General features: G+C 39.6%; 3 protein-coding genes across 4 annotated transcripts; 1 reads left to right on the forward strand and 2 right to left on the reverse strand.

Annotated features, from left to right (window-relative positions):
* The first annotated feature begins 7734 nt into the window (after positions 1-7734).
* Positions 7735-9272, forward strand: LOC122020371 (elicitor-responsive protein 1-like). Of its 2 annotated transcripts, none has more exons than XM_042578279.1 (5): positions 7735-7965; positions 8044-8112; positions 8200-8356; positions 8442-8580; positions 9020-9272. In XM_042578279.1, the coding sequence occupies exons 1-5, from the start codon at positions 7899-7901 to the stop codon at positions 9077-9079; spliced, it is 492 nt and encodes a 163-aa protein (XP_042434213.1). In that variant the 5' UTR covers positions 7735-7898; the 3' UTR covers positions 9080-9272. The 2 variants fall into 2 exon arrangements, with proteins under 2 accessions (XP_042434213.1, XP_042434214.1); XM_042578280.1 differs by having other exon boundaries at positions 7740-7965; positions 8047-8112.
* Positions 9273-9701: 429 nt separating this feature from the next.
* LOC122019738 (ATP-dependent zinc metalloprotease FTSH 8, mitochondrial-like) lies at positions 9702-18223 on the reverse strand. The gene is made up of 8 exons (XM_042577234.1): positions 17999-18223; positions 17693-17918; positions 17539-17613; positions 14199-14332; positions 12863-13342; positions 11847-12614; positions 11341-11568; positions 9702-10451 (listed from the first exon to the last, which is right to left on the reverse strand). Exons 1-8 carry the CDS (start codon positions 18056-18058, stop codon positions 9963-9965), a joined length of 2460 nt encoding a protein of 819 aa, XP_042433168.1. The 5' UTR covers positions 18059-18223; the 3' UTR covers positions 9702-9962.
* Positions 18224-20848: 2625 nt separating this feature from the next.
* LOC122019083 (transcriptional regulator TAC1-like) lies at positions 20849-21169 on the reverse strand. The gene has a single exon (XM_042576593.1). The coding sequence runs from the start codon at positions 21167-21169 to the stop codon at positions 20849-20851; it is 321 nt and encodes a 106-aa protein (XP_042432527.1).
* Positions 21170-22311: the final 1142 nt, after the last annotated feature.

The following is a 22311-nucleotide window of genomic DNA, read 5'->3' on the forward strand; positions in this document are numbered from 1 at the left end:
CATCTTGAGTTACCTCGGGAAAGAATGGTACTGTATCACGAGGCAGTGTGGGTTTTCATACACTCTGTGTTTCACCTTTGCTAAGTTCAAAAGGTGAACCCTGTTTGGGAGCCAGCTCGGGACACTAAGCAAGCAGAGTTCCAGGGCAGGGGCACTAATCAGAACGTCATCAAAATCAAAACAAATCCCAGGTCGGGGGACAAACAGATCGTAGGTTGGGGAGCAAATAGACATCAGGTCGGGGAATAAGCGGGGCTGAGGTCGGGGAATAAGAAACAATTCTCAGGATAGAGATAATAACCGAGAGTTTCCTTATGTTTAAGTAATTGCGGACAACAGCAGACCGGGGATTCTCTAAAGTTAAGTGATTTCAAACAAAAGCATATTATAAATGTCTATACATTAAAGATGTTACATTATGGCGGGGGATCTGTTGGAGGTACATCGCTTGGGGGAGGTACAGGGAGAGCTAGGAAGTCGTCGTCGGCCATGAAAGAAGGGAAGGCTTCATCCGAAATTTCTTGCAGTAGGCGATCTCTGTCCAGGAAGTCAGCTGAGGGGGCAGAGCGAAGAAGTCCTTGCTTAAACAGCTGGCGCACTATACCCACGCCCCCGTAGCAAAGCATTCGATCGGCGAAATCACCTATCTTCTTCTGGAAGAGTGGAGACTTGACATAAGAAATTCGATAAGCTCTGAGGCGCTCGTCTTCGTTTGATCGGTATTCCACCAGCTCTACCCTTACTTTATCTGTAGCTGTTAGAGCCAGTGCATTCTCCTGCTTTAAGGTGGAAGCCTCTGCTTGTGCTTTGAGAAGATCTGCCTAGAGAGACTTGATGGTGGCCTGATCTCGATCTTGCAACGCCTGGAGAGATTTTTCCCGGTCAGTGCTGACAGCCAGGTCCGCTTAGGCAGCCTCCAGGTCTTTCTGTATAATTTTATTGGACTCCTGGAGTGCCTTTAGATCTGCAGAAAGAGTGGCTAGCTATGATTTCTTCTCCTCCAGCTCGGTCGCCAACTGGCGACGACGCTGCCCTTCTGAGTTTAGCTTGGAGTCGCTGGTCTTCAGGGCCGCTTGTAGTTCTTGTATTTTCTCGGAAGACTCCTGAGCCAGGCCTCGAGCAGACTGAGTGGACTCCCCGGCGGTGTGAAGATAAGAATCTAGAGGATCAAACGGGTCGCGGGGAGTCAGTGGCAACTCCAGCTCTTGCAAACGAGCCTTCAGTGACTCGTTTTCTCACAGCAGGTGAGCAGCGAACTGGGTCAAGCTCAGGCTACTGGAGCAGGCCTGCCCGGTAGAAAGAAGAGGATTAAAAGCAATGGCAGAATTAGACCAGGAAAAGGAAAACTCACCAATATAATATGTTTGGAAGCCAGGTCCAGACTTTCCCACTGAGAGCCTCCCTAGAACTACTCGTTGGTTGATCGCCAAAGGGTGGCTAGGTCACCGTCCAGTTGAATTTTGTCGCGGACAGGAATGGCACCTGCCTCTGTCGAAGTCCCCGCCGGGTCTGATTCTGATTCAGCCACAAAGGGCAGGCGCCAGGAAGCTGTGAAATCCTGTTCGTTCCTTTGGGGTCGTGCCCTGGTGCGAGCATAGGACGATGAGGGGGTGGCAGGAAGAGCAGAAGGGGTCGCAGAGCTCCTGGGTTGGTCTCCAGTAGAAGGACCAGCCTACTCAGGAGCCAAGACCCAGACAAGAGTAGGGGTCGGGACTTCCGCCACCCGAGGAGACTCCTGAGCAGGAACTCTGGTTGTTGGCGCTTGGATTTTGGAAGGCTTGGAAGAAGTTCACCCGAGCGGAAGTGGCAGAGAAGATTGGACTGAAGGAACGACTCTCTTATTTTTGCACTGGAGGTGCAGGCGTTTGCCTGGAGGAGGAGAAGGAGCCCGATCTTCCTCGATGGGCTCCAGGGTTGTGGGGCCAATCTCAGAGGAGGCCGCTGGCAGAAGCAGTGGAGTGGAGGACTTTGAGGGCTCCTCCGCGGTTGTGTGTGAGGAAGTGGCTGAAGGAGCGGCCAGGCCCTTCGCAACCTCCTCACCTACAGTCTTCAAAACATCCCTGGGCATTCGGGCTGAGCCCTTTGAGTAGGCCCGGAACATAGCAGTCTCTACAAAGCAAGAAGAAAATACCTCAGTTAGCGAAGACTAGCGGAAGGAAGAGCAACATCTTACTAAAAGGAGCTCCTATATCTGTAGGAACCGGGCTGAGTCCAAAAAAGTGTAAAAAGCCTCCTCGCAAAATTATAGACAGGAGAAGGCTGACTCCCTTTATTTTCTCTGAAGCTGTGTGACATTCTGGTTGATGCCGGTGCTCTGGTAATTCAAAGGGGGTAGGAAGATTGGAGCGTCATTGGGTCGGCCAAGTCACCGACCCAGACAGCCTGACAAAGAAGAAGCGAGACTTCCAACCCTTATTAGAGGAAGGCATGTCAGAGAAGAATTTACATCCGACCCTGGACTGCACCATGAATACGTCAGGTTCAGATCGTTTCAAATAATAGAAGTGGTGGAAGAGTCGTGCGGTTAAAGGAATCTTATATACCTTAGAGAGGATGACCATGCCAGAGATAGCACGAATAGCATTGGGAGCAAACTGTGAAAGGGGAATACGGAAATATTGACTCAAGGAAGAAAAAATAGGGTGAAGAGGAAAGCGAAGACCCCCCAAGAGTTGATCTTTGAAGAAAGTTTCAAACCCTTGGGGAGGAGAAGAAGGAGGCTCATTCGGTTGGGGAGCTCGTAGTTGAAAGTCATCAGTAAGACGCAGATTGGTACGAATTTGAAACAGGTCGTTGACATCTAAATATGAAATATAGTATGAATACCAGAGCGCCTCATTACCTTCATCCATGAGGAGATTGTGGGGGAATGAAGAGAAGGAAAAGAAGAGCTCGCAAGCAACAGGGAGACTTAGCAGGAAGAGCGAAAAAAGGTGACAGAGTTGGAAGAAGTGCGAAAGGTGAGAAGGTGACGACGGGCAACCTTTAGGGTTTATAAATCCAAAACCCTAGGAAACATCGAAAGAGAGGAGAGAAGGAATGATGTTGTGAGGCGTCGGATCTAGGGTCACGTGCTAAAAGGCGCTGATCAGCTACAGTGGCGGTAAGGGTTCGGGGGACACGTGTTTCTTCCCTAGGAAAGGTATTAATGATGGATGTGACAACGAAATCATGAAGGGGGATTTTTGTACGACATCATTTCAGCCCAAGAAGACTATACGTCAGAAGGAAAGGCAGTCATGCGGTTACCTCGAGAAGAGCAAGGTCATACATCATAATTATGAAGCCACCTTGGGAAAGAGGAGGGAAAATGAAGAGACACAGGAATTTGAATTTGGCGCTCCTTAAGATTTGAATTGTTGAGCTAATTAAATTTGTCTGAGATATTTGCAAAAAATATTACAAGTAGCGTGCAGCCGGCTAGACATCTACAATATAACACCCGGGCGGGAATTTCAGGAACAATCTCCAGGCCAGTCTGCAACCATTAATCCGATTCCTGGACCAGCCCATAAGAGTTTCTTAGCGGCTGTCAGGTCGGTGTCCCAGACTCTCGCCCCAGTGTGAGTTATAAGTGAGCATTCTCTCACGTCCAACGACCATCCAGGTCGGTGTCCCAGACTCTCACCCCAGTGCGAGTTATAAGTGAGTATGCTCTCACGCCCAACGACAGTCCAGGACGGTGTCCCAAACTCTCTCCCCAGTGCGAGTTATAAGTAAGCATGCTCTCACGCCTAACGACCATCCAGATCGGTGTCCCAGACTCTCTCCCCAGTGCGAGTTATAAGTGAGCATGCTCTCACGCCCAACGACTGTCCAGGTCGGTGTCCGAGACTTTCGCCCCAGTGCGAGTTATAAGTGAGCATGCTCTCACGCACAACGATCGTCCAAGTTGGTGTCCCAGACTCTCTCCCGAATGCGAGTTATAAGTGAGCACATTTCTCACACCCAACGACCTTTCCAGGTCGGTGTCCCAGACTCTCGTCCCAGTGCGAGTTATAAGTGAGCATACTCTCATGCCCAACGACCATCTAGGTTGGTGTCCCAGACTCTCGCCCCAGTGTGAGTTATAAGTGAGCATGCTCTCACGCCTAACAACCATCCAGGTTGGTGTCCCAGACTCTCGCCCAAGTGCGAGTTATAAGTGAGTCTGCCCTCACGACTAACGACTTTCTTGGTTAATATCTCTTACTCTCGCCTCAATGTGAATCCGCAAGGTTATTTTCGTGTTCCACAGATCTGCAGCCGTACTTCTATTGCTAATACGAGAGGCAAACAGGCGAGTCGGTACAAACCACAACTTTCCAGCCCCTTTTGGTAAGAAAAAGGTGGGGTAAGTAAATCGTCCTTTCTAAGTTATCTTTGCTAATTTTTTCGGGAACATGCGGCTATGGAACACGATACTGTGAAAGGCAAGGAAATACAGACCTACAACCCTGGAGGCAGATAATGCAAGAAATATTATTTAATAAAAGTTGAAGGACAGACCCTCAACCTTGGAGGCAGATTATGCAAGGAATATTATGTAATAAAAGTGGAAGATGAGCCTGAGCTTGAGCTAGTTCTTCTTTGATAAGTTTGATGGTGCTCTGCAATTGGCCAATGGTTTCATCCTTTATCCGGCTTTCCTCTTTCAGGAGGGCCACAATGTCCTCGTGTTTCATCTTTAGGTAAATAATATAATGGACCTGACTCTGGAAGTCGGCATGAACCTTAAGCTTGAGAGCTATCTCGGCCCGAGTTATGGATTTGGCCACCAGCCAGAGCTCTTCCATTTCCCTACGGAGAGAGGTTTGAAGGTCCCTGCTTATCATCATTTCAAGCAAGGCTTCTTCTTTAAGAGCAAGCTGGTGACGTAAAGAAGATAACTCGTCTGGTCCCATGAGTGAGAGGGGGGTTGCTTGAAGAAAGGAAGGGGGAAGTGTACACGACCCTTTTATAAGGAAGGAGAAGGTGAAGGGATTACCTCAGAACATGAGACGACGTTTGGGAAACAGTATGAGATTTATGGGAAAGTGGCATGATCAGAAATCGAAGAATCAGTACGCGTGCAATAAAATCCCGCTTATCTTTTATGGAAGGTGATAAATTCTAAGAAATATGGGGAGAAGTGGTCAAGAAATAATGAGACACAGGCCAGGATAGGTAAAAATGAGGTTGGGGTCTAGTCAGTCGGACTCGAGCCTCCTTCGACTTGACTTGAGGGGGATGCTTGTGATACGGTGCATGATAGTGGGGTCGGACAGCGGACGTGGTCGGAAGTCAAGCCCTCGAGGTAGTCAGAAGTCAAGCTTGCGTGGCGGTCAAAAGTCAAGCTCACGTGGCGGTCAAAAGGTAGGCCTACGTGGAGGTCAAAAGTCCAGCCTACGTGGAGTTTAAAGGGCCAGGTTATAGGATGGTCTCAATCGGGCCCAGCTCAGGGCGCATGGACCAAAGCGTGCAGCTCGGGATATGCAAACCAAAGATTATAGGCCAGGATCACAGGTCAGGATTTATAGCCTTGCGGCACAGAACACAGGGACCAAAGCGTGCAGGTCGAGATATGCAAACTAAGGATTACAGATCAGGATCACAGGTCAGGATTTATAGCCTTGCGGTACAGAACATAGGGACCAAAGCGTGCAGGTCGGGATATGCAAACCAAGGATTACAGGCCAGGATCACAGGTCAGGATTTATAGCCTTGCGGCACAGAGCACAGGGACCAACAAGTATAGGTCGGAATATGCAAACCAAGGATTACATAGCAGGATTTATAGACTTGTGGTTCAAGACACATGGACTAATGTGTACAGGTCGGAATATGCAAACCAAGGATTACATAGCAGGATTTATAGACTTGCGGTGCAGGGTACATGGACCAGCGCGTACAGGTCCAGATTGACAGAATCGGACTGAGGCGTATAGGTCGAGATTCAGGATAAGCAGAATCAGACTAAGGCGTACAGGTCAGGACAGACGGAATCGGACTGAGGCATATAGGTCGAGATTCAGGATAAGCGGAATCAGACTAAGGCGTACAGGTCGGGACAGACGTACGCGAACTGAGGCGAACTGAGGCGTACAGGTCGGGATAAGCGGACCTGTACGCGAACTGAGGCGTACAGGTCGGGATAAGCGGAACTTGACTAAGGCGTACAGGTCGGGACAAACGGAAGTAGACTGAGGCGTACATGTCGGGACAGACAGAAGCGGATTAAGGCATACAGGTCGGGACAGACGGACGCAGACTGAGGCGTACAGGTCGGGATAAGCGGAACCAGACTAAGACATACAGGTCACGATACAAGGTTAGCTATAGGTTTGTGCCCACAGGTCCAGGTCGGTAGGGATGTAAACTGGCTGAACCGAGCCGAACATTATTAGGCTCGAGCTCGGCTCGTTTAAGTTATATTCGGGCTCGAGCTCTACTCGAGCTCGAATCGAGCTTTTATCACAAGGCTCGAGTTCGGCTCGTTTTAGAATTATCAAGCTCGTAAACAGTTCGAGCTCGGCTCGTTATTATCTCGATTATCAAAGTTAACGAGCCTAACTCGTTAAGCGAGCTCGGGCTCGTTTAGAGCTCGTTTTTGGCTCATTTTAGAGCTCATTTTTTGGCTCATTTTAAAGCTCATTTTAAGGTTAGTTTTAGAGCTCGTTTTTTTTGGCTCGTTTTAAGGCTCATTTTTTTGGCTCGCGAGCTCACGAGCCGAATATCCTTAAGCTTGAGCTCAGCTCGATAAAACTATCGAGCTCGAAATCAAGCTCGAGCTCGGCTCGATAAGATAAACGAACGAACTCGAACGAGCTTTTTACCGAATCGAGCTCCGAATAGCTCGCGAACCGTTTGGTTCATTTACATCCCTACAGGTTGGCAAGTACAAAGACCCAACTTAGGGATAATGAACTCAGGAGGCCGCGCACTACACGACAATTAAACAAGAGAATCATAACTACTCGTCAGAGAATAATCACAACGTGTCAGGGAATATGCCAATGGTCTAGGGCCCCACCCCAACAAATTCCTCCTTCGACCTATAAGAGGATGTCCCGTATCAATCACCACCAGACAAAGCCTGACACCCGACATTCTCTGACACTCCTTCCGGAGGGTGCCAGATCGACCAGATTTTACAATGACTTTCTGTCAACCTCGAGGACAGTGCAACCCATCTCCATCCGACTCAGTTTCTGGATAGGATTAAGGATGATGAGAGAAAAAAAAAATAGGAGGTGGAGATGGACTTTGATAACTATTTACTTTACATGTCATAGGCAACAAATCAAGTGAAAGGGTGATTTCGCTCAACCCAAAGCGTCCTCCTCACCGGCGTCCTCCTCACCGGCTTTACAGCGAGATGAAGGAGTTGCAGACTACCCAATCCAGGTCCGTTGACCTTGACATGTTCTTGCACTCCTTCAGTCAATTATTCACATTGTAGTCTAAGCATGTGGCAGACTACTTTTATCCATTGTGATTTGGACCATAACAACTTGGCATTGGCAATTATTTTGAGCATTTAGTCGAGTAAGATCCATTGTTTGTTAATAAATGAGTAAGATCCCTTGTATGGTGTTTTTTGCGTCACTCAAAATTGAGTGATTGAAATTAAAAGTCGTCTGTCTGATCATGCAATACGGCAGATTCCCAATTTATTACACCATATCTTATGCTCATTTTTGATTTCTATCAATTGTTTAAACAGTTGGTGTATTATTTATTATTTGGTTAGGTGGAAGAAGACTAGATCAAATAGGTCGTTGGCAGAAAAAAATAAGAAAAAAAGAAGATGAATAATCCTTTGACTTGGAACGTGGGATGCCATTTATCCCCTAAACTCTAATTCCTGCCTCAAACATAAAAAAAGAAAGCAGAGGAGATCTAATCGATCAAGCAGAAACTAAAAAAAAAAATCAGAAATGGGGAAGGGAGTTCTGGAGCTGCAGCTGGTCGATGCCAAGGGACTTCAGAACACCGACCTACTCGGTATCTTTATCTCTTCTTTTTCTTTTGGACGATATATATAATTGGCTCCAGAATTCAAGGATCCTGGTAATTTGGTAGCAGGGAAGATAGATCCTTACGTGGTGATCCAGTACAGAGGCCAAGAACACAAGAGCAAGATTGCTCGAGGTCAGTCAACCCGTCGCAGGATTTTAAGTTTGACTTTTGTGCTCTCCTCTCGAATCGCCTTCTGATCTTCTTATAATTGAGTTTCAGGTCAGGGAAGCAATCCTACGTGGAACGAGACGTTCCGGTTCCTGGTTCGCTCGCCGGCGGCGGCGGCTGCAGACCACCAGAACCAGCAGCACAAGGTCACGTTGAGGGTCATGGACCACGACACCTTCACCGCCGACGACTTCCTCGGCGAGGCCACGTATGTAGAGAAGATTTTTTATGGCATTTTTGCCGGAATAGAATTGATGATTGTCTAGCTCTTCGACGACTATTTGATGGCGCAGGATCTATGTGGGAGATGTGATTGCTCGAGGGGTGGAGGAGGGGGCGGCGGAGCTGCAGACTACCAAGTACAGGGTGGTGCTTGCCGACCGGAGATACGGCGGAGAGATCCGAGCTAGTGTTACCTTCACTAACAAGGAGGTAATTCATTAATTAGCGAAAGCCAACATATTTTTTCATCCTAAAAATATCTTTATTTATTCTAATATTGTTATAGTAATTACGGTTTTAGTTGCTATAACAAATAGCAAAATTTGATCAAATTATTATACATAAAAAAAAATACTCTTTAAATTAATTTTAACCAAGTTTAAATGATTTTGATCACATTTGAACAATTTTAACTAGATTAGTAAAGAGTCTTTTGACATAATGTTTTATGTATAGTAATCTGGATCAAGTCGTGTTATTTTACTTTAATAGATTGTCTCAGTTATAGTCATATAGGTGTCTGTTACCACAATTTAAAAATAAGAGTATTTTCAAAATAAGAAATATATTGGGGTCACAACTTTAATGCGTTTCTTTGCTAATTATGCATGGGTTTTATGTATTGACAACTTTGTTATATTTTGATTAGACGGAAGAAGAGGAAACAGGAGAAGAGTTTGGTGGATGGAAACACAGCTTTCGCTCCTAAGATTTGTTTAAGCACTTGTTTGCTATGAATATTATGAATGCTGTTTGTTTTGTTAGAGTTTGTTTATGGACATTGCCAATGTGATTTGTTTTGAAAGATTAGCAACTTTTATTGTTTTGGTCAGACACTTTGTTATTAGTTTTGTATTAGAGCAAGTTTATCATTTTAATAAAAGACTAGTCATATTAGCAGAGTGGTTGGCTACAGATAAATTGTGTTAAATAGGTTTTGAATAAAACTGTGAATGCTAAATCATGCTAGCAAATTTTAAAATTATTCTTAAAAATTTTAATATATTATCATAATACCCCACGTTTCCATTAGGATTAATGGAGATTTTAATATATAGGGTGTCAGTTTTCTGGATCAATATTTGTATGTGAATTTTTAGCTATTTAAGTTCATGAAATAATTTTATTCAAAATTGTTAATGATTTTAAATTGATCAAAATTGAAAAAAGAAGCCATAGTATAACAAAGTTTATTAATCTAGAGTAGTTCAAGTCATATAAAAAATTAGTATATACTCATAAATTGTTCTAAATTTAAAAAATTAAGACATATAGTAGGGCTTTGAAAGGAAAATTTAAAAGAATACAAGGTGTCCCTCTAACAATTCTAGTAAAAAGGAACATACTTCTAATTTTTATCCAAAGACTTTATAATCCTCTTCTAAGCATAGAACAGAATTTCAAATACATATTTGTCGTAGAGATCTTTACAAGGACAGGGAACCAGTGAGGATGGGCAAACAATCTTACAACTCATCCAATTCACGTGGATTAATAGATAGATTGTTGAGCTATACAGATTTTCTCTTAACCTCAAAGTCTACTACACTCCATAATATGAGATTGTTACTTACTATGAATAGCCATCTTAATTATGCGGGTATAGTGCCCCCATTTAATGATAATGGCATATCACCATCTGAACTCGAGGGACCATCAAGGGTGGTCTCTTGATTTTTCTTTTCCTCTTCCTCTAGGAATCCTTGCTTGAATCTATCATAATTTGTCGGTTCACTTGGTTTGAAGGGTCGCTCCCCCAGGACTTGAACCAAATCATCTTGGTGCAGAACTTCCTTCTTGAGCAGGAGCTCTGCAATTTGTGTGACATGATCTTTGTGCTCTTTTATCAGTTCCAGAGTCTTCTCGTATGCCTTGGAAATCCACTCTCTCACCTCACCATCGATGATGGCTCCCGTCTTGCTGCTGTATGGCTTGGACAATTCGAAACCATCTTCACGCTGGGGAAAGGAGAGAAGTCCAACCTTGTCACTGAAACCATAGACCGCAACCTGCGCATAGGTCATTTTTGTGACCTTCTCTAAGTCATTTTGTGCACCCGTAGAGATTTTTCCAATCAAAACCTGAAACACTCAGTCATGTTATTTCAACCCACCAGAATTTAGCTGTGTAAAGTAGAATTGTAAGATGTTGCACAGACTAGGAGTTATACAGACTACATTATTAAATTGCAAATAGCATAGACAATCACTGCAATCCTTGGGACAGATCATGAACAGGAAACAAAGGGATGCAAATTTACTATCCCAAGTGAAGTCTAAGTTTTCAGACTTGGATCGAATGGGGGTTGATGTGGTTCTAGTTTAACAAATAAGTAATTCAGCTAAAAGCACAGAGTAATAAGATATCAGACGAAATTGTCAGAAATTTATGTTTATGAAGTTCATCCAAGTGTGTGATTACAGTTGTAAGTTCAACAATATAATGTTCTCAAGAAATCAGAAAATACTAGAGAAATAAATAGAAATTATCATAAGGTCAAGTGTCAAGATACATCATCCCCCTCAACAGCAAGTACCAATTGAAGTAGTAGACCCACCAAGGCACCAAACGAGTTATGAATATAGTAGACTAGAGTTTGGAAAAGATTCCAAGATGAAGCTTCATCTTGGATTAGTCTTACTAATAATTCATGGTTAAACATCAGCTCCAGGAAATAAATGAGTACTAAATTCAATTCATGTAGAGATTGTGAAGCTATGCAATAGGAGGTGGAAGGCCAAATCAATTTAAAGAGAAAAACAATTGCATAAAAATGTCAAAAGACATTTAGTTTATTAATCAAGTATTAGTAAAGAATGACATTTTGTAATGAGTGCCCTTTTATCCGTATAGAGATTATATTAAAAGATCCAGTTCAATTATAACATACCACGTTTAAACACTAATCAAATGCAATGCACAAACTAAAAAATATTAAAAAGGAGAATTGTTTAGAAGGCCAGTTCAAACCTCTTCAGATGCGCGCCCACCTAGGGTCATGCATGTCATGTCAAAGAGCTGCTCTTTGGTCATCAAAAGGTTTTCATTAGGGACATATTGAGCAAATCCCAGAGCTGCAGTACCTCGAGGAACAATTGTTACTTTGAGGAGGGGCTCAGCATGCTCCAAGAACCATCCAGCAACAGCATGACCAGCTTCATGGTAAGCAACAGTTCGTCGTTCCAACTTACTGATTACCTTTAAAAAAAAGTTTATTATGTAAGATTTGCAGAGCATGAATGACTTAGAGATAGACAGCCTAAAGATGCTCAGGATATCCCTACATTACATTTGAACCATCAAAAAGACTCAAAACTTCTCTAGTAGAAGTCACAGCTGCTCAATAGCCAATCAATAAACAAATCATTATAGCGTCATTTTCAAGTATCCAAATTTTTTATTACCATTAGCTGAAATCTAGGTAAAAAAAACAAGATAAATTTTGGGGAAAACAATGATAAGTAGAATGAAATTACCTTATTCTTCTTCTCCAATCCACCAATGATCCTATCAATAGCAGCCTCAAAATGCTGCATCGTCACTTGTGTTTCTCCACTTCTCACAGCAATTAAAGCTGCCTCATTACAAACATTAGCAATATCTGCTCCAGCAAATCCAGGAGTTAAAGCAGCTAACCTTTGGGAGTAAAATGATGGCTCATTGTCTAGCTTGATCTTTTTAAGATAAATCTGGAAGATCTGTTCACGGCCCTTAATATCAGGTTTATCAATTGTTATTTGCCGATCAAATCGTCCAGGTCGTAGCAAGGCTTTGTCCAAGACATCAGGTCTATTTGTACCAGCAAGAACAACCACTCCTGATGTTGTCCCAAATCCATCCATCTCTACCAGTAACTGGTTCAGTGTGCTTTCCCGTTCATCATTGCCACCTGCGAAACCTCCACGACCTCTTGCTCGGCCAATGGCATCAATTTCATCGATGAAAATTATACTAGGAGCGCATTGTCTAGCTTCTTGAAACAGGCTTCTTACTCTGGCCGGTCCAACACCAACAAACATTTCCATAAAATCAGACCCTGAAATTGTTAGGAATGGAACAGCAGATTCACCAGCAGTTGCTTTCGCAAGAAGTGTCTTTCCTGTGCCAGGAGGTCCTACAAGAAGTGCACCTTTTGGGATTTTAGCTCCCAGTTCCTCATACTTTTTAGGATTTTTTAGAAAGTGCACAAACTCCATTATTTCTTGTTTGGCTTCATCACAGCCAGCAACATCTTTGAAATACACCTAGCTTATGTGTAAAGGACAAATTAGGATAGACATACAATAATGAAAATACAGGAAGAATCAAGGTCTAGCAAACAGCTCATTTAATTCAGTAAAAAGCAGCGCGCGCACAGCAGACAATTAGTTACTTGCCATCACTACTAAAGTAAAACAAAAAAATAGAAGATTAACTTTCTATTCATTGTCTTGTTAATCAAAAAAGGGAAAACAAGAAAAACTAAGAAGCCTAATAAAGATGACATGCTTGCCTTGTTTTTTGAGTTCTTATCCATCTTGGTCACCTGAGCCTTCCCAATGTTAAAAATACCTTGACCACCCTTTCCTGAACCACCAACACTGACTCCACCTTGAATTCTTCTGCCCATAAAGTAAAGAAGACCAAAGAAAAAAGCTGTTGGAGCAAACTTCAGTAGCTCTTGATACCAAACTACCTCAGAGATATAAGTTACTGGAACATAGTCATGTGGATCTATGCCCAATGATTCCTGCGCTTCCTCCAGCTTTTCTTCAAATGATCCTAAGCTTCCAATATTAAAATAGTACTTGTACTGACTAGGTGCATGTTTAGGATAAGCATCAGCTGAACCTCGAATTTCATTGTCATGTGCTCGTTTGTTTATTTGAGGAGTGCTTCTGACATAAACTTTTGCAACTGATTTGTTTGATACAACAATGTGATCAACTAAACCTCTCTCTAATAGCTTGTTTTTGAACTCTTGGAAACTAATCTGGAAAAACAAAACTTTGCATCAGAATAGCAACATTTTATGATAAAAGCCAAGAAAATTATAAAAGGAAAGCCACTGAATGGAATTATCAAGTGCATTATATACGATTGAAATTTTACAAATGAATATGATTACATAAATTAATAAAATTTTACCTTTATGTCAGAGAATCCATGTTTGGACCTATGAGGTATTATCAATGAAAACGAGACCCAACAAGACAGCAAGCCGTCCTTGCTGTATTACTGGTTTGGATACAAAGACAATAAAAGAAAACATAAAAGTTCATTTGCCAATTCACAGTGGTTGTTATAGCATTCTAAATTGCAGCAACTAAAAACAAAATTGTTGCATCCTCCTCCAAAATGGTCAAGTCCTCTATTAAATGATAACTTAGACATTGACAATACCAATGAAAGATGCAAACTTGCACAGTTAGCAAAAGGTAGATAGGCACTTTGCTAAAATAGTTGACAGCTCAAGTGAAGAGAAAAAATTGGACAAACAATTGGGTTTTTCACAAACATCTTTAAAGGATTTAGTGCATGTGATTAGCCATTAGTCCAAAACCAACCAATTTAAGTATCAAAGCTGGTAAACAATTGGTTTACTCATAAGTTATTGTGTGTTATGCACACATATGGCAAACTATGTGCCATACCCATTCATAAGTGGAATGATGAGTGCTGATTTGAACTGCCAGTTGAATATATTGTAATTTTCAGCAGGTGCAAGTCTATGCATGTTATACAATAGCATTTCAGCCTTGAAAATTTACAGTTGCAGACAGAAAGCAATTGTTTACTAGGCAAATAAAACTATTTAGATGGCTTAAAAAATTAAATGAAAGGCAGACCTCTTTCTGTTCAAATGAACCTGTTGAGAAAGATGAAAGCAATAGGCCAATAAATAGAAGAGGAGCTACAAAATTTTGAATTTGTTTCATAAAGTCCTCCTGAAAATTTCCATGATCTTCTGGGTTTGAATCGCCTGCAGATAAGAAAGAGTAAATGGTTGAGAACAAACTGTCTAGTTAAATCTTCAGAGATTTGGCAAACATATAGCTTGAAAGCACAACATGAAGTTTGAAAAGAGTAAAACATATCCACAATATATAGATTTGATTTACAGGAACCTGAGGCTGTGTTTGGGAATCCATATCCTTATTATTTTATTTTCAAAAAAATTAAGAACTTTGAGATGAATTAGTTTTTTATTTAAACAAAAACTATATGTATAATCTAACAAAAAGAGTTTTGAAAAGAATGAGAATTATGACATCTTGTTAGGCAAATCATACTCTTACTTTGAATGCCCATCTTTTAATGAAAAACAAAAAAAAAAAATATATTTGATTTCAAACATTTTTGTAGGAAAATGATGTAGTAATATAAAATCTTAACAAATTTAATATTATGCAAATATATCTACAAAATCTAACAAATTAAAATAAGACACAAGCAATCAAAGGTTTAATAAATTATAGTAATTAGACTAAATAATTATCCTTATCATTAAGTGTTAAGAAATAATAACTTAGACTTTCAATAAAATACAAAGTGTAATTTTTGTGAAAATATACAAGTTTATGTGAAAAATATATAAGTGAAATGAAAACAAAAAATATTAGAAGAAAATTATTATAAAAAATAAAAATAAAAAAAAATAAAAATGGAAATTGTAATTATATATTAATGTTGGGGCCAATGGTGAGATATACAATTGTGTGAACTGCAATGAAATTATAGTTAAATAAAGAATTTAAAGATATATAGTAGGCCAAAAAAAGTATAATTTGACTAAAATCTTTTAGGAGAATTTAAAATGTGTAAGTTGAGCATCAATTTAGGGGCTCCATTGAAAATTTTATGAATAAAATAAGATAGAGTGATGAACAATAAAAGAAAGATCACTAGTAGAATAACAATAAAATCTATTTTCCAACAGTGACAATTTCTATACAAATATGGCATCATTAAGAACTAAGGCTATGCTGTTACTAATACAGAGGCTATTTAGATCTTTTTCATAATTATCTTAGGTTTTCTTGGATCACTTTTAACTCTACATCATATCTAATTGATTGAGTTTCTCCATTTATTTCCAAGTCATTCATATTATCATAGTCCAATTTGTTACATTTTAGTAATCACATTTTTATTAAAACCTCATGCATATATCTCAACATTATTTCTTGACTCAACACTCTCTGAGAGAACGAGGCTACCAATATCAATTACAAATAATTTCCAGGCTAAAGTTCCATTTGTTTTACTGAAGAATTTTTTTTTAATATTTTGTGTAATAGAAAATTCAGTCAATAATTTTTTTGCAGTAAACTTTCTTTTGGTGAAAGGCTTTTGTTGAGAAAAAGTAATTCCCTTTAAAAGGAGGAAGTTATATTCCCTACTCATCCACAAACATTTTTCTTTACCAATAAATTTATCCAGTCGTCCAATCTCCATTCTCCTTTATGCAGGCTGATCAATTTGGGGAAGTTACTATAGCAGAACAGGCCAAGCAATTCAGTCAATCTGGGCAGATCAAGTAGGTCAAGCAGGCCGGTCGAGCTAGGTGGTCCAGGTGGACCAATCAAGCCAAGTGATCTAGACAAGAGTGATTTGACAGGTTGATCAACTTGGTTTGACATTGTGGTTGAGCAAGACTAGCGAGTCAGACAATCTATGCAGTTCAAGCAGGTCGAGTTGTCTAATCCGTTTAGGCTTATTTGTTTGAGCAGTCCAAGCAAAACAATGGGTCAAGAGCTAGTCAAGCCAACCGGTCTGATGAGTAGTTGAGCTGGTTGTGCAGAGAGGCCAGTCAGTCTAGTTGGGCCGACTGAGCTAGAGGGCCAGTCAAATTGGTAGGCTAGTCAGGGCGGTTGAGTGGACAAGCTAGTTAGCAGATTTGATTGAGTCAATCAATCTGCACAATCTGGTACGTTCGAGCGAACCAGTCGATTCAATTGAGTTGGATGATCCAGCCAGTTTGAGCAATCTGATCTGTTCAAGGGGGACCAACCTATTCAAGTGAGCTAGTTGGTCTGGATGATCTAGCAAGTCTGGGGGGTCAGTCGTGTTGATCAGTACCATTAGATAGGCTTACTTGAGCCAAATCAACTGACAGACCCAACTTTAAGAAGAGAAAAATATTTTCCTGTGTGCACCAAATACCAAAAAAATATTTTCAATACATTTTAGTATAGATCCAAACAATAAAAAATAATCTATTTTCTGAAAATAATTTTTTCAAAAACATATTTTCTACAAATAGGACTGAGCAATCAGTTCAAAATCAAATCGACCGAACCCATACAACTGAAACCTACAAACCAAAAATTTTTCTATCTAACCGAACCGACCCAACTTTCCAACAAAAAATCAAGTAAATCGAACCGATAAAATATCAGTTAATTCAGTTAAAAACTAAATTAACGAAACTTTATAGGGCTATTCAGTTTTAATCAAATTAACCGAACTTTATACGGCCAATCACGCGACACGGTCATGTCTCCACACGACACAGCCATGTTAGGAGACAAGGTCAAGCCGTGACATGCTAGCGTAACATCAATTTATTCAATTTAACCAAATTAGGAATTTGAAAATTGAAACAACTACCCGAAATAACCAATATTTTCTATAAAAAAAAATTGAATTTCCGTAATAACCGAACCGAACTTTTAAATTGGTTAATTCGATTTAACCAAATTTTTGCTCACAGCTACCTACAAATAAGTCATTTTCCTATAAACTAGAAGACTTTGAGCAACAAACCACAAACACTATTGCCTTCTAATTGCCGATATTTTGACTTAGTCCCATTGAATTCAACCATAGTTCTACTTCGTGTTAAATACTTAATTGCTAATGTTTGTTGCAACAATTTATATTTTAAAGATAAGAATTGAGCTAATCATTTAAAAGAGAATCACTAGACAAACAACAAGTAGTTCTACCATGGTAATGACATTATATTTTACTAATTTTTGTTGCAGTATTCAAAGTGCGTAGCGTAGTATTTGTTTTGTGCTTGTATCCTCATTGAATTGAAAAAGCACATTGGGTTATGGAGATGAGGGGGTAGTGGCCAATGCATTCACTATCTATCCCATAAACTTATGTCACGGGGTCATTTAACAAAAAAGGGGAAAGAGTTTGATGAAATTACGACCATGTAATTTAACTATCATGCACCTTTAGGATCCGATGTGTTGTTTGCATCGTCTTTAGGGATCTCCTTCTTATCTTTCTGACGGTCGTTATCGTAATCTATTAAAATAAATAAATCTTGGTTACTAACAGGTGCTTCCAGGCAATCATAAATCACTTTACCCACAAGATCAATTACTTTTCTCGCCGGAAGATCCACCGGAGAAAAATCTCCTAAAACTAGGATTCGCGAACAGAAACCTCAGGTCCAATAGATGATTCCCTGAGCCGACGGCCTTGCTCGCTCCGAATCGAGTCAGATAACCCTTCGCAAACCCTAGTCCGGCGCCGTCGCATTCGAAGGCCGATACCAGAATGTCGCCGGAAACCACATTCCGAGCGCTACGAGCACAGGAGGGAGCAACCTAAGAGATCAAACCGGATTATTACACCGAGAGGAGGGAATCATCGAACGAGAAACGGAGGCGGAGGGACGAGATCGTACCTTGGAGGATCCGGAGCGTGCGGATCGCACGAGGCAGCGGCCGAGCCAGGAGAAGCGCATCGAGCGTGAACTGGAGGAGCAGGAGATCGGGATCGGGGAGATGGCGAGGCGGTGGACGAGGAGAAGGGACGGAGTGGGAAGATGAGACGTCGTCCACGGTTTTTATTACGACTGGGGCGGCCGCCAGTGCCGGAGCGGCTTCGAGTCGCTGGTTTGAGGACGAGAGAGTGTGAAATACAATCGGCTGCCGGGTTGAGGACTTGAAAGCTGAATTGGAGATCCGAATCCGAGCATGCGGATATTTTTGCTCAAAAGTCTTTCTTGGAAGTTTTTCATGTTCCATGCAAATGGTTAAAGATTATTTTTGATAATCACTCATCTAATAAAAATTTTATTTAATTTAGGTAAATAAATTATTTTTGATAATCACTCATCTAATAAGATAATCACTCATCTTATTGGAGGGTTTATTTTATTTTTGATTATTTTTTATTCACAAGTAATGTTTCATATACACGTCAATATATAACCAGAATCGAAAAATCTTAAAAAATTGAATTTTTTAATTTCAAGGTTAACAAATTTTTTTTTACCAAAAAATCCTCCAATAAGAAAAAATATGAATAAAACATAAAAAATATAATATATATATATATATATATAAATTAAAAAAACATTAAAAAAAAGTAAAAAAGGAAAAAAATGTAAAAAAATAAATGGAAAAAATGGAAAAAAGTAAAAAAAAAGTAATAAAAAATATGATTAATTATTTAAAGAATTTAACCATTGCATTATAATCCCGAGCATGCGGATATTTTTGCTCAAAAGTCTTTCTTGGAAGTTTTTCATGATGATAAAAAAGATAAATATATTCGCCCCTAGCATTCTCGTAAATTCTTTCCAGAGTCAACACAGAGAAAATATGATTCTGGTAAGTTTGTCATCTTGAAAGTTTTTCATGTTCCATGCAAATGGTTAAAGATTATTTTTTATAATTATTCATCTAATAAAAATTTTATTTAATTTAGGTGTGATTCTAGAGTAATGCTTCATACCAGAATCGAAAAATTAGATTTTTTTTATAGAAATATAGATGAGTTATTTTCTTAAAGTAAAAGATGATATTGTGCCTCTCAAGCGGTCCAATATTATTGATCTCATAATAAAATATATATAAACAAATTATGAAAATATTTAATCCTATAATAATAGTCCAATACATGGGAGATCAGACATGCCTTTTATATCTACTAGAAATTGATTCCAAGATCAACTAAATAACCACGAACATATCAACAAATGAGCTATTTTATGAATACATTTAGATGAATAAAAAATTAATATCTAAAATATTCGAGAAATAAGTCTAACTTAATTGGATGATGACATCAACGACAAGCATGAATATACGAATACGTTAAGCTCAATTAAAAAAAATATGCACAGAAAAAAATCTTAGAAAAATGTTAAGGCTAGACCTATAAAATGAAGGTACCTATAAAAAATAAAATGGTAGACCATGAATTTACATATTTATTCCTAAATATTTACTTAAAAATTTTTCTTGTATTGAGATTTGAGAGAATAAGATCGACGAAATCTAAAATTAGGCTACGATTAAAAAAAAGTTTGGAAATTGGGCCACACGTTAAGAAATGGGCCATTAGTGAAGGTCCAACTTTATTTAATTAAGTTCTCTATTAATTATGATCTTTTTACGAAAAGAACTCCATTTTTTTCACACTTTGAGTTTTCTCTTGACTCCTATAAAATCACTACAAACTCAAGTTGAAATCTCTCTTTTGAGCTCTTCTTTTATGTTTGTTTCTAAAGAATTTCAAAAAGGTCATTAAAAATTAAAATTTAGAGTGCTCTAATTTTAAATTGAAGTGCAATATCATCTTAAAAGAAAAAGAATATATCTCTTACTTAAACTTTCAAATTATTCAAAGGGGAAAAGCCTAATTATAAGAGTGAGCTAACATCCAAAGTGGTGATTCAATAATAAGCACAATAAAAGTAATAGTTAATATAAAATTAATTTCAATCAATAAGTGTTTATCAGATGATATATATGATGTCACATGTGTACAATAATTATTGATGTTGTATTCCATAAATCCATGTACATATAGGTTCCTTCAACCACAACAATAAAACATATTAAATTATTCTCTTCTTTTTTTTCTAGAGATAGAGCTTGGAGGAATGAGCACTAGAAATGATTTAGAAGAACAAAAAGAGTCCCCCAAAAGTTCCTTAGCTATAGCTCATGGCCGTGAGAAATGGGTACGTTTGAACCGGAACTTAGACTAGAGAGAAGAACTTAATGAGTAGGTGCTTCTTGATCACTATACCACAAATTTAATGACTACCTTAATCATGCAATTAAGTGAGATAAAATCAAACCATATATTAACAATTCAATGATAGAAGTATTTAAGCCATTAATTATTTTGAATTTGTGCAAACAAAGTATGTCACTTGCAATCTCACACATAATATCTAATATAATTATCACTAATTCCATGTGAGAAACACACCAGAAATACATGTGCTCAGATTTAATAATGTGGGCAATTAAGTTTGTTTAATGCTGATTTAATAATTAAACTTAAAATGACATGATCATATATTCACATAAAAAAGATTGAAGAAAATATCAGATTAATTTAGCATAATAATCTTGATCTAGAGTTACTGTTCAATGATCGATGAACCTGAAAATTTATGATTGAGTTGCTTGATATATGTAAGTGATCGATCATATCAACATACATAAATTAAAAAGGATCGATCGGTTCACAAAAACCAAAAATTAACTTTATTATTTGAAGATAAAATATATGTCTATAAATGTGTACATGTCTTTGATCGGCCCAGCCGGAGCTCAAGGTCCAATTCTTCTACCGCCACGCCATGCTGCCCCGCCGCCGTCTGCTCAGTCTCCTCGCGGTCGAGCCTCCGTGAAGCAGCGGCGCTCTTGGTGGCGCCGAAGGAGGAGCGAGGGCCCTGGAGCTTGGTCTTGGCCTTGTCCTTGCGGTGCAAGTTCATGTGCCCTCCCAGAGCCTGCGCGTTGGAGAAGCCTCTTTTGCAGAAGATGCAGTCGAAGGAGCGAGCGCAGGGCTTGTCGCCGCCACCGACTTTGCAACCGCTTTCACCGCCCTCCATCTCCTCGGCCGGCCGGCTAGGGCTAGTGCTAGGGTTAGGGTTAAGAAATGCAAGAGAGATGGTCAGCTACACACAGTTAAGAGAAAAAACATTCTCCTAATTACTAGTCAAATTCTGAGTCTCCTGTTGACTCAGTTTCTTTCTTTTTTAATTTAAACAATGTTAAGAGAAGTTAGAAAGATCAACAAGTATAACTTAATTTGCGTGTAGAACAACAAAAAGAGGAAGATCTAGCGTTCGATATTTAAACAACTTGTGATGCTGGGCATCATGCCAGGAGTCATCTTACTTTTTGGATTTAGTTGATGACCGAAATATGAGATCGGTCTGTCTACCTTAAAATTAATCGGTATAAATTGAATATCAAGTATTAAAAAGATAAGTGTTCCAAGCGCCGGCCAGAAAGTATAAGGAAAGAATAAAAAATGGGCACGGTTGAGAGCCGGCCTTGGACGTTAGTGCTGATCAAAGGGTGTAAAGGAAGAATATTGTTGTTTATATTAATTATGCCATTGGTGGAACAGGTTTCCTTTGATTGAGTAAAAGGTGTCAATCCTGCATGCACGATTTTAAAAATAGAAGCTGATCGATAGTGTTCTTAAACAAATGAGAGATTTGAAGTTGGACAGTAGCCCCATACTTTGGTGAAGCAGAAAACCGTACAGATCTTTTCATAACGGCCGTGAGCACTACAATTGAGGTTCCATTATATTGGAAGATCTGAACTGGTATTTTATATTTCTCTCATTCATTAGATAGAGGGCATGATGGGCGACTGACCTCTAACCGAGCAAATTTGAGCATTTATATATATGCGAGCAATAGAATTTATATTCCGGAGGGTTAAATTTGTCGTATGATAACCAACTCAACTAGACGCTTGAACTTAGAATTGGATTAGACTTTGGGTGTAGAAGGGATGAATTTTAGTGGGCTAAGTAAAAAATCTTACATGAATAATTTAAAAAAAAGTTGTCTAAGCTGCAGTCCAGGCTAAGATCCCTCTCTGGTTGGATCCTAATGAATTCAATGGATTCTAAGGAGTTCTTTAGTTGTTTTGTGCCAACTTTGCTTGTCAATCTTTGGAATCATGCACCTTTACTTTTAGATCTCATGAGGTGAGATTGTTGACTCTTAAACTT

Source organism: Zingiber officinale, chromosome 9A, assembly GCF_018446385.1.
Source record: "Zingiber officinale cultivar Zhangliang chromosome 9A, Zo_v1.1, whole genome shotgun sequence".
Lineage (NCBI taxonomy): Eukaryota > Viridiplantae > Streptophyta > Magnoliopsida > Zingiberales > Zingiberaceae > Zingiber > Zingiber officinale.

Coding starts and splice junctions, on each gene's coding strand:
- LOC122020371 (XM_042578279.1), top strand. CDS start 7,899: ATGGGGAAGGGAGTTCTGGAGCTGCAGCTGGTCGATGCCAAGGGACTT. Junction 8,113..8,199: donor CAAGAGCAAGATTGCTCGAG/GTCAGTCAACCC, acceptor ATTGAGTTTCAG/GTCAGGGAAGCAATCCTACG. Junction 8,581..9,019: donor TTACCTTCACTAACAAGGAG/GTAATTCATTAA, acceptor TATTTTGATTAG/ACGGAAGAAGAGGAAACAGG.
- LOC122019738 (XM_042577234.1), bottom strand. CDS start 18,058: ATGCGCTTCTCCTGGCTCGGCCGCTGCCTCGTGCGATCCGCACGCTCC. Junction 17,919..17,998: donor CACGCTCCGGATCCTCCAAG/GTACGATCTCGT, acceptor TTGATCTCTTAG/GTTGCTCCCTCCTGTGCTCG. Junction 14,333..17,538: donor CAACACATCGGATCCTAAAG/GTGCATGATAGT, acceptor TCTTATCTGCAG/GCGATTCAAACCCAGAAGAT.
- LOC122019083 (XM_042576593.1), bottom strand. CDS start 21,169: ATGGAGGGCGGTGAAAGCGGTTGCAAAGTCGGTGGCGGCGACAAGCCC.